This window comes from Falco biarmicus, chromosome 20 (assembly GCF_023638135.1).
Source record: "Falco biarmicus isolate bFalBia1 chromosome 20, bFalBia1.pri, whole genome shotgun sequence".
NCBI classification, from domain to species: domain Eukaryota; kingdom Metazoa; phylum Chordata; class Aves; order Falconiformes; family Falconidae; genus Falco; species Falco biarmicus.
Genome location: NC_079307.1, coordinates 4,433,044 through 4,446,249, shown reverse-complemented (window position 1 = coordinate 4,446,249; position 13,206 = coordinate 4,433,044). Strand labels below are relative to the sequence as shown.

Genomic DNA, 13,206 nt, shown 5'->3' with positions numbered 1-13,206 from the left:
CTCCTTAATTGTAATACTGTGAATTAATTCAGTTTCCAGCAGGAACAAGGAGTTCCCAGCAGCCCTTAGACATCCAGATAAGGCTGAGCTGTTCGTTCAGCCCCTTTGGGTTCTCTGGTACCTGCCTCACTGCCAACTGCTTCACACAAAACTTTTTTGAGAGTTTTAAATTATTCGAGCATGACACAGAGCAAGGGCTTTTGCATTCTTAATTGGCAAAGCCTTTTCCCACTCCAGTCTGGAGGCCCCTGAGCTGTCCTGGCAATTTATTCTGATCCTGATTCACAAGCCTTGCAAACATCTTCCCAGGGCTGCCCAAAAGCCCTGTCAATGTAACTGAATCCACATCTGCCAGTTCTTATAATCTTCTCGTGAGTCTTTCCCAGTGTCCTCCTGTTTGACTTACAACACCCCTTCTTGCAGCCACCCTGCCCTCCAGAAAAATCCTCATGGTGCCTCTGGCTTTGCCTGTTAAAGAGGCAATGCAGACAGAGGAGGGAAGGAAATCAGCTGGGTTGCAGATGAGCCTTCCAAATCAGAATAGCCACAGCTCTTCCCCAGGAAGCAGAGATTGAGGAAATAAACAGCTGGAGATGCAAATGAAAGATTTTAAAAAGGAAAATAAAAAAATAGAAAAAAGAAAGAGGGAAGAGCCAGCAGAAAGGAAGGTGTCTCTCTACCTCTTCCCTTTTTCTTCTGTTCTCTGCACTTTCTTGCTCTCTCAGGACCTTCACCTCTAATTTATCTTCCTTGTCTCCTGGAGTTTCCTCTTATTGTTGGCAGTTATCCCTGTCACCTTTCACAGCTTCCTAGCTGGACTCCTGCAAAGACGTGACCAACACTTTTGCAGGATGGCTCAGCCTGTCCTCAGGAGAGACCTGCACGTAGGGGCAGGCTTGTTGTCATACGATTGTGTCCTTGTTTGGTACTTGCCGTTCTGTGGAAGCACTGCACCGCCACACAGCCCCCTCTTAGGCAGCTGGATGGGTACCACCAGTGGGATGCTCATACCATAGTCCTGAGAGCTTGGCAAGAAGGACACACTCTGATAGACACCCCGGAATATTTGCGTTTCTCCTTGTGCTCCTTTGTTCTTCCCCTCTCCTCATCCCCTTACTGTCTTTACCCAGTGCCCTGTATTTACCTTTCTCTCTTCTGCAAACTGATGGCTGCATTTTCCCCTCTTTAAATTTTCCTCACCCCTTTCTGCTATTACACAGCCCTGTTCAAGTTCCTGGAGATTCATTGTAGCTTTATTTATTTATTTCCCTCTTTCTCCTTCCACCACACACATATACACACCTACTGATTTACAGCAGTAGCAGGAGGCTGATGTTCTCTGCTCACTACCTGCCATCCAGAGAGCCATTAGGGGCCAATTCATCATGGAAATGCCCCAGCCAAAGTGACTGGAAAATTCTTTACAGTCACCATCCCTGCCACAATCTCAAATGCTGTCCAGGGGTTTGGATTGCAGCATGTCAGCTGTCTGCCTGAGCATGGCTGTAAGTGAGCTGTCTCAAGGCAGAAATATTATTTACAAGATAATGTGGCTTATGGAGAAGGGAAGAGAAAGAAAAGTGACTGCCACTGCTGAGGACAGTGGGAGCAGAGCCTCACATTCCGATGATTATGGCATCCTGTCACTCAAAGACCCACAACTCTGAGCTCTTAATTAATGAACAGGAAGGTGGGATATGGGATGCTGACCAGCAGAGGCTGCGGGGTGTCCTTGCGAGGCAAGGGAAAGCCAGGTTTGCATGGAAGGGGATGGGGGATCAGTACCAGGACAATTCCCAGGGCAAATTCTTCCTTGGTAGCAATGTCTCAGCACGGTGCTGGGAGTTCAAGCGTTTTGTACTGATACGGTAAACAAGCCAGTTCTCTGCTGTGCAATTTGTCAGTATTGACCAGGGAGTGGATTTCCCTGGGAAATGTTTATACACCTCAGTTCACTCCGGGATGACAGCAGCAAATCAGAAAGGTGAAGAAGGCTGGCTGTGAGGTGAGGTCTGGGAATAGGCTGTTGGCAACGATTCAGCGCAGTCAGTTCTGCAATTGCACCCGGTAGGTGGGATTTCAGGGAGCCCAGCCTTCGAGGGAAGCAAGCGCTGAATCCATAGATGTGAGGTGGGAGTAGGTGGCAGATTTTCACCCCAAAAAGTCCTGTATAAGTTGTCCTGTGTGGTTTGGGAATCTGTGCAGACATTTTATAACCGTGCACACATGTAAAGTGGGTAGAATTTTGAGGCCTTGGGGATATGTAGTTTAGTGGAGATAGTGGCTACCACCGTGATACCCAGAGCCATTACTCTTACGGAATAAGGTCCACATAGTCCAGTATGTAGTCTCGTAAGAGTAGCCAGCCAGTGCATTAAGAAAAGTAAAAAAATAGGTGTAACAGACAAGTTCTGCAAAGCACCTTGTTCCCTCATTCCTGTCTCACTCCCCTCCCCTGAATTTCTTTTCCTTCTCCTCCTCCTCCTTCTTCCTCCATTCCAATTATCTCTTTCTTTCATCATTGCCGGAGCTGTAAGTACAAAGTACCAATTAGCTAGTTTTCAAGTTTAATTAGGTTGGAAGGTAGAGCAAATTAAATCCTTTTATCGTACATTTCAAAGCGCTTTCCCGTCAGGCCCATGGGATAGGTTTCCTTTGAATGAGGTCCATGTTAGTCACCAAGGAGCTGGCCCAGGTCACAGAGCTCTCCAGCCATGGGGCAAGCAGAAGACGAAATGCAAGATGCGATGTATCTCCCCCTTGCTCCTAAATCCTATGCTCAGGACAGCTTTTTGTTAAAGTTTAGGGGTGCATATACCTCTGCTCCACCTCGATAAATTGAGCATTGGTCCTTAGCTCTTCTAAGGTCTACATGAACAGCAAAGCTCTCCTTCATTTCAACAGCACCAGGAATTCAGTGAAGACACTGTGACAAAGCCCTGCAGAAGGCTTTCAAGATAGTTAAATATCAAGTGGCAGATCCACACGAGTCCCTCCACACCACATGGGGTGGCTGCTTGGAAACCCCTTTACTCTCTAAACCCTTCTTCCTTCGAGGACAGAACAAAAGCAGAAAAACAGATTCAGGAATAACCACCTGATTCAAGGAGAAATTGCAGAATAGAGTAAGGAAGTGGTTAGCTCTTGGAGACACAGTGGGCTGCAATTGTAGCCACAGATTTCTGTTCCCCTTGAGCTCTGACTACTGCGTTTCAGTGTGACTTGTCTCCCTCCGTGAAGCTGCCTGCACACAGCTACCTGAGATGGTTTCAGAGCACATCGGTGTCTTTTCTGCTGGAGTCCCTGGCTCTGCTGGTCTTTGTGCCTTCCCAGTTGTGTTGTCTGATGCTCTAACCTTCTCTCCTGTGCTTCCCTGTGTGTTGCAGATAAGCCACTGCCTCAGGGTGCTCCAGGAGGCATTATTGGGATCGTGGGAGGAGTCATCGCAGCAGCTCTCATCATCGGCGTGGCTGTCACCGTAATTATTGTCTACAGGCGGCAACAAAAGAACCGCACTGAAACGGACAATGACCTGTAAGTAGCCCCAAGCTCACAGGAGTCCAGCACTGGTGGCGCAGGTGCTATCGGATGGGGCAGCAGACAGAGAGCACCTGTGCACAAGAAAATCTTGGCACCAAATCGTTTCTCCTGCCATTTCTTCCTGCCTGCCACCCTCTGGCTCTTCTGAGTCTCTTCCCTTCCTTGGGGCCCCCTAGCACTTTCCATCCTGCCGTGTCCTATTTTTAAATTCTTATCGCAAACCTTAAGTGGAAACTGAAGCACAATGATGTTCACTCGGTGCTGCTTTTGCTGTAGCATATCCTTGGACATGGTGCTCAGCGCCACTCTCACCTCCAGTGGTAGGAGAGGATCCTATCCTTCCTTCTCCAGAGAAATGGCTTCAGGCTCCTGAATTAGGCTGAATCACGTTCCATCGTCAGAGAGGGGTTCCTGATAGACCCTGAGCACCTCTGAATGTATTCCAAAGAGTCCAGAATGGATTCACATCCACTCAGCTTTCCTGTTTTATACATATGGTGCCAGCCTGAAGACACAAACTCTGGCAATAGTAGCAGTAGGGGCAGGGGACGCCCCAGGGGCCCCTCTTTGGCAGGTACTTGCTTTGCTGTGCCCTGTGCTGTGCAGCACAGATCCCAGGCAGGGAATTCGGTGGTGTGGCGTTCAGCCCATGCAGCATGAACAGAGCCCTCTTCAGAAGTGTTTACCCTGGCCTCTTCCTGAAAAGCTCCGTCTTGTCACTGCCTTTCCACAAGAGCACCCCCTCCCTCCTTTCCCTCCCACCTCACAGGGGAGGCACGGAAAGCCCAAAGGCCAGAAGTTGCTTTTATCTTCCACAGCCCCCCACCTTATTGTTGTTACATCTTGGCCCCATTTTGTGCTCCATTTAATCCCATTTGAGAGAGGGCATCAAAGGATAACAGCAGAGGGAGGGGAAGAGAACGGGGAAAGCGGGAGGAGAGACAGAAAGGCACACAAACAAAACAATAGCACCACAAGGTGAAATTGCATCAACAGCATCAGCCCGATGATAGAGATGTGTTCAGACAATCCACTTCCCACAATGACCCTCCACCAGGCAGAGGGAAGAGCCACTTTAGCTGAGAATAGAAACACAACGGTGCCCTAGTCTGCAGAGGTGCTGCCTCTATTGTGGAGTCTGCTCCAAAGCCTCTGAAAGTTAATGGCATTTCTTTTCTTCTGAGCCAGAAAGTCAGTGTTTTGCAGAGCCTCGGGGACCCGTTTTACCCTCACCCGTACACTCTGATCCCACGCTGGAATCCGTTGGGTTGCCAAGGAAAGTCACCCGTTGCTATCAGAAGATCTGGTGAAGTTTGTACAAAAGGAAGGGAGGGGGAGCCAGCTAATTAGTGCATCAGAGTTCTAATAAGTTTTGTAAAAGGATTAGACACATCTGTGCATATGAACAGAATGCACAGAGACAGTCTCTAGGCTGGGATTATAATGGCTGCCAACCCGTATGCTCTGGGGCAAAAGCTGATCCCCTGACAGGGTTCAGGGATCAGTGTCCTGCGTGGCAGAGCGTGGCTCTGAGGAAGATTCAAAGTCCTACTGAGAAGCCTGTGGCAGGGGATACCATTCCAGATAAGCTCCCGGATCGAGGGCGATGTTACCTTGTTGATTTGCAGTGACTGCTGCCAGACACTTCCTGGTACCCTACAGCCATAAAATAAGCCAGCTCCCACGGGATGATTTGAAGCCATTCCAAAACACTGCCAGGAGACAGGTATCCCAGCTGCACCCCCGGGATCTGCAATCCGACATGGGGATTTGCTTGGAATTAGGAACAGAATGCTAGGAGGGAGTATATTTCTATTAACAATTCTAATTGGGGTGAGAAAAAGGGCATGGGTGGGGCATTACTGAGGATAATCTATATAATTATATTGGCAGTTTGGTGACTAACACAAATCCTTGGTACATGGCAGATCCGGCTTGTTACAGCACATCAAAGCAAGCAGACCCCGTTCTCTTGCTCTCTAACCAGCAGCCACTTCTTTATCTGCAGAATTGACTTGCCTCCATCCCACAAACCTGCCCCTCCACCAAAGAGGAAACAGGAGATGAAAAGCCACCTGACTGCAGAAGACATCCAGGTACGCCTGCCCAGCCCAGCTGCGAGTTCCTTCCCCAGCCGGGAAAACTGATTTCAAGCAGTGCCAGCAGTGCCTAAACTTTGGAAAACTGGGTTTGTAAAAGCAAAGAAGACCATGGCCTAAGTGTGAGGGCAGAAAGTAAGGACTTGTCTACCCACAATTCCCAAAGATTGGCACTAATCAAAAGCTATACTTGGATCCTGTTTACTCCCTTTTGTGGGGCTTGAATTCTAAATGAGATGCTGTTCGATGGGCTCTCAGGTATGAGGGTTTAGGAGGACTTTGGAGCATCTCCACCATTTTGAATGTCGTGAGTGGTAGAGGGGTGTGAGAACACAAGAAAGAGGACAGAAGGCAAATAATATGGTAGGAGCAAGGGGGAAGGTGAGATGATCTTAAAGGTCTTTTCCAACTTAAATAATTCTTTCATCGTGATACCTTGTGGTGGTGTCACCTGAAGCAGATGTTGCCCCAGGCTGTGACAGAAGGATAGTACTTGCTCTTCTCATCCCTCTTCTCTCTCCTCTGTTACAGGTTGTTCACTTAGACAACATGAAACACGAGGAGGAAATACAGAAACTCCCTCTGCAGCCTCCATACTACGACATGGCAGCCACCGAGCCCTCTCCCTACACTGACAAACTGGTAAGGAGATCAGGGTGCTGATACTGCTGCCTGGCCTTGTTCTCCCCCCCGCCCCCCCCCCCCCACTGCCTTTCACACAGGGTCTCTCGCCCTAAAAAACAAAAGACCCCCCCAATGCGCAGAGGTGAACAAGCAGCCTTCACAGCCCAGGAGCATCCTCTCCCAGAGGAAGGGAACCTCCACACTGACCTCAGCCCACCTCTGAAATACCACTGACCCTGTTTCAGCACTTGCCCCTTTACCCTTGGTTTCCATAGGACCTATAGGTGTGACTGTATGGGTCATTCCTCAGTAAAATGCCCTGCCTATTCCAAGTCTGTATCAGAGGACTATCACAGCCTGTGGTAGTCTCATCTTTACCTAGATATGAAAGCTAAGCCTATCTGTCCCACTCCGGTTACTCTTCATCTCCTGCAACTGACCCCGTTAGAGTTTGCAGCTGAATGAAGCAGCTCTCCAAGAGCAGCATGCGCTGCAGTGAGAGCTTCAGAAAGCAATTATCTGCAGGGCAGAGCGTGCCAGTCTTTGACTCTCAATTGACAACAAGTTCTTTAAACCCCCTTTTTTTGTGTGGATTTGTTCGGCTTCAGATAGGGAGATGCTAATGTGAGGCAGCAGCAGCAGCAAGATTAAGGGTCCTGGGGAGATGTTAGCAGCCATGCAGGAAAGGCTGGTTTTCAAGGACTGAGGGTGAAGGAGGAAATGTTAGATGCAAAGGGATAGGAAACAGAAAACAGGTAGGATTAGATTCCTCCCTTGACAAGAAAACAAAACCCCTTCCTCCTCCCAGGCCTGGGACAATATCCTTTCCCTCCCTCACCCTGTGGCATGGGGCTGCTCCCCCCACCCTCCATGGGAGATGCAGGTTCCCCACGTAAACGCTGCAGGTCTCTCTCAAACTCTTCCTCAATGAGTGGTGATCTCAGCAACGTGAGCCCATTTATTTGAGAAAACAGTACAAATACCAGGCCATACTAGAATAATATTTTATGAACATTAACTAATTATAACCCTCCCTCCAGTTCATCCTGGTATGACCCTTTAATGCATATTCCTGTGCAGATAACAGAAGGACAGGGCCCAGTGACCTTTAGCTAGCAGAAGTCTGCAGTGAGACAGATGCTGAGGGCGCTGGAAATAAAAAGACACAGTTCTGTGCCAAGCTGTGTTGATGTGATCCTATTTGCTTCATCCTGGCTGGACGTGGCTGATGTCCCTAAAGAAATACTTCCCTCTGGAGCCCTTCCTCAGTCCTGGGGCTTGTCTCCAGCTCTTTCTAATCCTTGCTGAGTGGTAACTGAGTTTTAAATGAAAGAGAGGGTGCTAGAGCGAGATGGGCTGCTCTTTGGAGAGCATCTGAGAGCCAAATTTCAGGCAAGCAGGAGGACGGAAGAGCTCATTTTGGGAAATAACGAGCAGTCAGTTAATTAAGTGGCAGAGTTAGTGATGTGAGATGGGGCCTGATGGGTAGCTGCTTTGTAACCATGGGAACAGAGTTTGCTGCTCTCAATCCTGGTCTGAGATGATACATTTCCATGTCCCATGCTTGGCACTCGCTACTCCTTACCCATGATTTTAGCCAAGAGGTGATGGACTGTGGAGCCCTCATTTCATTTGGCCCATGAAGAAACTGCCTTTGCAGTAGGGATGCCATGTCTGGGTGACTCAGCCACTGCTGCCACAGCTCTGCTTGCTCTTGGCACAAGTCTAGCACAGCTGTGAATTGGACCTGTCCTCTGGTCAGCTTGGCTGACCGTCCCTGTAAATGATATCAGGCTCCCCCATCGCGCGCACACATCATGCTTTGGCTTTTTGCCCCAGGAATGAGATGAGGCTTGCTCCCGTTTCTTGCTAAATCAGTGTATCCTTTGGGCAGGCAGCAGGCTATTCAAGTTTGTGACTGGCAAGGGGAAGGAAGGTGTCACTTTGCTGCCAAGGAATGCTGGTTTTGCTGGATTTTTCCCAGAAAACACAGGCAGCATGTGCTGCCATGGCCAGGGCCAGGTGTGCATCACATTGCCCAGCCACGCTTTGCAAAGGATCCAGCTCTCTCCTTCCCCCCTACAGGACCACTCACGGGCATCACCATGTCACACACATGCACTTCCCTGCGGAGGGGACGCTGAGGAGTGTCTGGCTGGGACAGCGCTCACATGGAGCCCTCCAGGGAGCAGCCGCAGCGATAGTGGTGGTTACCAAAACCAGCTCGCTCAGCTCAGGCCCAGTGAGACACTCCGGCGGTGTGCTAAGGGAGTGAGCAAGGCCAGCTAGGCCTGCGCGGTGCTTCGCCTGAGAGATGGGCCAGCTGGAGGATGAGGAGGGAAGCACATTCCCTTCAGCTTCACTGACTCTCTGCCAACCTCCCTTTGATATAACCCCGTTCCTAACTGTGTTCAGACGCAAATGTAGGCAGCTGCTCTGTTGTATATGGGATTCTGGGATCCTTTAGAGGGGAAGACACAAAAGGCAGGCAGGATATTCTTGTTCTGCTTGTATTTCATCTGTAGATTTGAGTTGGGAAGGTAGTGAAGAAGATGAGAGTTGAAGGGAATGGATTCTGCAGGAAAATGGGGCGGGTGCATTCAGCTTTAAATGAATTGTGCAAAGCCTCGTAATTTGGGATAAACCAGCTTCATCACAAGGCAGCATGAAAGCCACTGCCTGGGGTTGACAATTTCACAGCACTAGAATGGGAGTCAGAAAGTGATTAGAGATGGCAAAGAGCGAGGGAGGGGGAAATGGGAGAGGTGCCAGGAGAAAATCAGAGAGGCAGGTGGAGCAGGGATCCACGGAGAGGGTCCGCAGGCACGCGTGTGTGGACAGGTACAGATGCGTGCTGGCAGGGGACCAGGTGGAAGGGAGAGGCTGGAGCATCTGCTGGGACAAGATACCTGCAGAAGGGAACTGTGTCAGAGGTTACAAATGAATATGTATGTTTATGTGTTGCAAACTGTGGGAAAGATAACATGAAGCTAACTGCACAGAAGTAGGCAAGGAGGCTGCAGTTGACGACTAAAGGTACAGAAGTGGGCACAGGGGTGGTGGGGTTGCCCGTGGCATTGGTGTCTCAGCTCTTGGGTAAAAGCTTTGGTTTATGTGAGGATATCTAAGCAGGCGTGAATGGGGTGGAAAGGTGAGTGTGTTTCAGACAGCACCTGCAAAGACTATGCATGTCAGAGTGCTGGTACCTATGCATGTCAACGTGCAGAGTAACGTGTGTGAGTAAAAGCAGAGGTGTGCTCTGTGCATATGGCAGTGCCTATGTGTCATGTAGATGCTGTGTGTTGTGTGTGAGAGAGCACATGAGCAAGAGAGGTGGAGGTACAAGTGCCTGTAGGAGCACAAGTATGATTAGTGTACGTGTCAGCGATACCCATTTGCACAGATAGAAAGGAAAGTTCCATTGCTGCAGACAGCAAAATAATTCCTTTGAGTTTACAGGGCAATTACCAGGGTGCCGATGCTGATGATTTACACAGAGCGCTTGCATGTGGCAGTACTAGACCTTGTATACAAGTCACATTATTGATATTGTAATAAATTTTGCTCCAAACAAGCAGCAGGGAGCAGTTGCAAGCCCAAGAGTGGCAGAAAGCAGGGGAATCCCGTGGATAAAACACCTCCAGGGCGAAGGAAGCACGATCTGGGAGAGGAGTGAGGCAAAGTAGGATAGAAATGAGGCAGTAAAGACTTTGTCTTTCTCCGGGACTAGAGGAAGTACCGAGATGTAAAGTTCAAGGGGAGAGTTCTGTGGAGCATAGGTTTAGGTTTGAGACTAATGGAGATGGAGTTGGCATTACTAGTTTTCTTCAGTGTCCATAGACGCTTAGCCTGGGTCCAGACACGAAGCAGAGAGGCCGCGGGACACAGAGCTTTCACACAACAGCTTGCCACTGCCATCTGGTCACCTCCCCCTGGGCAGGACAGAGGGCACCCCAAGCCTCCTCCAGCTCCGCTGAGCACCGCGGGGAGCCCCTGTTCCCCTTCCCCCTCATCCCTGTGGCCGAGAGGCACCACCGGGGAGCCGACCCCCGCCAGGGCACAGCACCGAGAGAATCACTCACTGAATAACCCCTTCCAGCAACGGGCATTAAACCAGCTCATTACAGGGCTATAAAACGGCTTCTGAAAACGGCTCTGCCACAGCTGGTGCGTGGCTGAGGACACTTCTTCCAAACAAAGAGAAGAAAAACATTTTCAAATTAAACACCTTTTGCATAATTGCCATGTGGTGCAGCCATTTTGGAAAGGGGATAGGGAAATTGGAAAGCTCTTTCATTTGGAAGAGACAACTCTCTCCTCTCAGAGAGGCTTAGCAGATGCTTGGCTGATGCTGGCACAGAAACCAGACCCAAAAGTGAGTATTAATGAAGCTGCACAGGGCAGGTAGCCAGAGGACCCCCTCACACCTTGGCTACTGACACCAGGGCTCCTCCTGGTGACTCATTTTCCCCACTGAGCAGTGAGGTTTCCAGGCCATCCTGCCTTCCAGGGATCTCTGACCATTACTATGTGCAAAACGTGAAAGATGTCTGGATAGGAACGATCCGGCAAATTGGATAATATTCCATTCATGCAGTTCTTGCTGATAAGCCTGCTTAGTAAGGGAATACCCATAAATACTTTCATGCCAAAGGAGGATGCTTTTAGCGTCTATTAGACATTATTACAATGAGAAAATCATGCTGCACAGTTAATCTGGAGTAGCATACTGGTGCAGTCAAGCCTCGTGTTAAAACGTAGCACTTAAGAACTCTAACAGCCCCCGCGCTAGGGCAAAACAACAGCATTGGCTAAGCAGTGTCGTTTCCCTACGGTAATGCGTCTGCTGCAAACCTGCCCTTGGAGCTATGGCTTTGAAACCTCTCCCTCCAGATTTCTCCTTCCCAACACCCAAAATTCAAGCCTTCCCCATGATTTTCACTCACGCCCCCAACCCTGCATTTGCCTCCAGTGTGCTGCAATGAACCCCGAATTCCAGCTCAGGTATCCGATAAGGTTTGAATTCACCGAACAACCCCCGGCTAAGGAAAATGCTGATCCCCGAGGGGTTGATGGGGAGATCAGTGCAGCGGGATGCTGCTGGGAGCAGCCCCAGTAAAAGGGGCAGTTGGGGCAGCTGCTGGGAGTGCTGCCCGCCTGGGCTGAGTCGCTCAGCTCAAGGGTGGATTTGGGGAGCAGTGCCATTGGGACCTTTGCTTTGATTTGAGATTTTACCTGACTGATTGTTCATTACCTCCCTACCTCCCTCTTTTTAACTGTTTTTTCTTCCTCCCCCCCTCCCTTTCTTCTCTCTCCCTCCACCCTTCACACACTCCCTCTCCCGTCTCATTCACTCACGCCTCACCTTCTGCACGGTTCCTGTGTTCTCACTCCCCTGCCTCCCCACTTCAACCCCAACTCCTCCCTCCTGTGTCCCCATCGCCTTGCTGCTCTCTTCTCTCCAGAACTCTGGCAACAAGGACTGTGATGTCCACTATGCAGAGCTGGACACTTCAGCTCTGGCCTCGTCACCCAGCCCTCGGACCTCCATCCATGCTGGCGGAGACCTAGTCGAGTATGCAACCATCCAGCCCAACTTACGCTAGCGCATGTCACTCTAGGCCCTTTCCCCTCAGATTCTGGCCTCAAGGTACACGATCGCACTCTGCCTTCCTCACTGCACCCCTCCGAAGTCAGTGCTCCCCCCGCATCTCCTCCCCCCCTGTGGAGTGACCCCTGTGCATCCCATCCGTCCTTCTGCCCGCTCCCTCCACCTCCTGCACGCTGCCCACCGTGGCTGCTCTCTTTGCTACCCTTATTTCTGGGGGTGCCGACAGGGATGCCTTTGCCTTGTCTTGCCTTCTGTGCATGCTCTTTGCAGTGTTTTCCTTTGCTTTCTACAGCGAAGTGAGGCATGTGGGGGGGAAAGGGTTAATGGCTTTGTTTCAGAACAGGGGTCTGCCCCCTCTGCAGTCAGTGTGACTGGAGACACAGGGAGAAATGAGGTGGGTTTGAAGGGTCCAGCTCTTGGTGTGGGACTTGGTTTGGGGCATTTTTGTAAGGCTCAGCAGCATGAAGCAGAGCAGCAATACTAGGAAGTGCAGGGGCTGAAGCCAAAAGCCTCATGGACACGCTAAGAGGCCCTTTCCAAGCTAGTCAGTACAAGAAGGGGAGGGAAAGAGAAGGCGGTTGTCTGAAAGAAAAAAGAAAAAATAAAAAAGAAGAGTTTGTGTGCATGGAAGCAACTATAGATAAGATGGAGCATATGTGCATGTGTGAAAGAACAAAGTGGGAGAGTATGTGAGAGAATATGGGAACATGTAAAGGTTCCTGCATCTGAAAGAGTCAGTGAATAAGAGACAGTCAGAGAGGGACCACGTATGTGAAAAGAGCTCGCTTTGCGTGAGGTTGATGCAGACAGTATGTTGGATGTTTGAGAGAGAGGGAGAGAAATTATTTTCTTTGGTGCTCTCCTTCTCAAAACTAGAGACCAGACCTGACTGTTTCCCTGTTCTCATGTTTTTCTGACCACTTTAACCACCACCAAGCTCCTTCAAGCTCAGGTCCTGTGGCAGGGACCGCTCAGGACTCAGCTTGCATTTAAACCTACAAGTGGTTGTTCTGGACCATCTCTAGATATCAGTGACCCTTTGAAATGCAATGGTGTCTGCAGTGGAAAAAGGTGTCTTCGGCTCTTCTTACATTCCCTTACCCTGTAATCACACCCTTTTCTCAGGTATTAAAGCCACCAGGTTTCTGTCTGAAAGGCAGGCAACTTTCCCGCCCCATGGGACATTTGCTGGGTGATGCCAGAGCTGTTAGCCAAGAAACTGCCACTGGCAGCCCCGTCCTTGGCCCTGACTCTCCCTGGGTCCCAGGTATCCCCCGAGTTGTGGTGACTTGCTCCTTCCCCTTTAACTTGCTGCCTTTTAAATGGGAGGAA

General features: G+C 49.9%; 1 protein-coding gene across 2 annotated transcripts in view; it reads left to right on the top strand.

Moving 5' to 3' along the window:
• NECTIN1 (nectin cell adhesion molecule 1) overlaps nt 1-13,206 on the top strand; it is a 106,844-nt gene that overhangs the window by 83,367 nt on the left and 10,271 nt on the right. Inside the window, exons 6-9 of one of the 2 annotated variants that reach the window (XM_056322754.1) lie at nt 3,387-3,534; nt 5,549-5,636; nt 6,171-6,281; nt 11,729-11,913. In XM_056322754.1, coding sequence (XP_056178729.1) covers nt 3,387-3,534; nt 5,549-5,636; nt 6,171-6,281; nt 11,729-11,869 — 488 coding nt within the window. In that variant the 3' untranslated portion in view covers nt 11,870-11,913. The remainder of the gene's footprint in view (nt 1-3,386; nt 3,535-5,548; nt 5,637-6,170; nt 6,282-11,728; nt 11,914-13,206) is intronic. The other variant, XM_056322752.1, reaches the window with a different exon arrangement.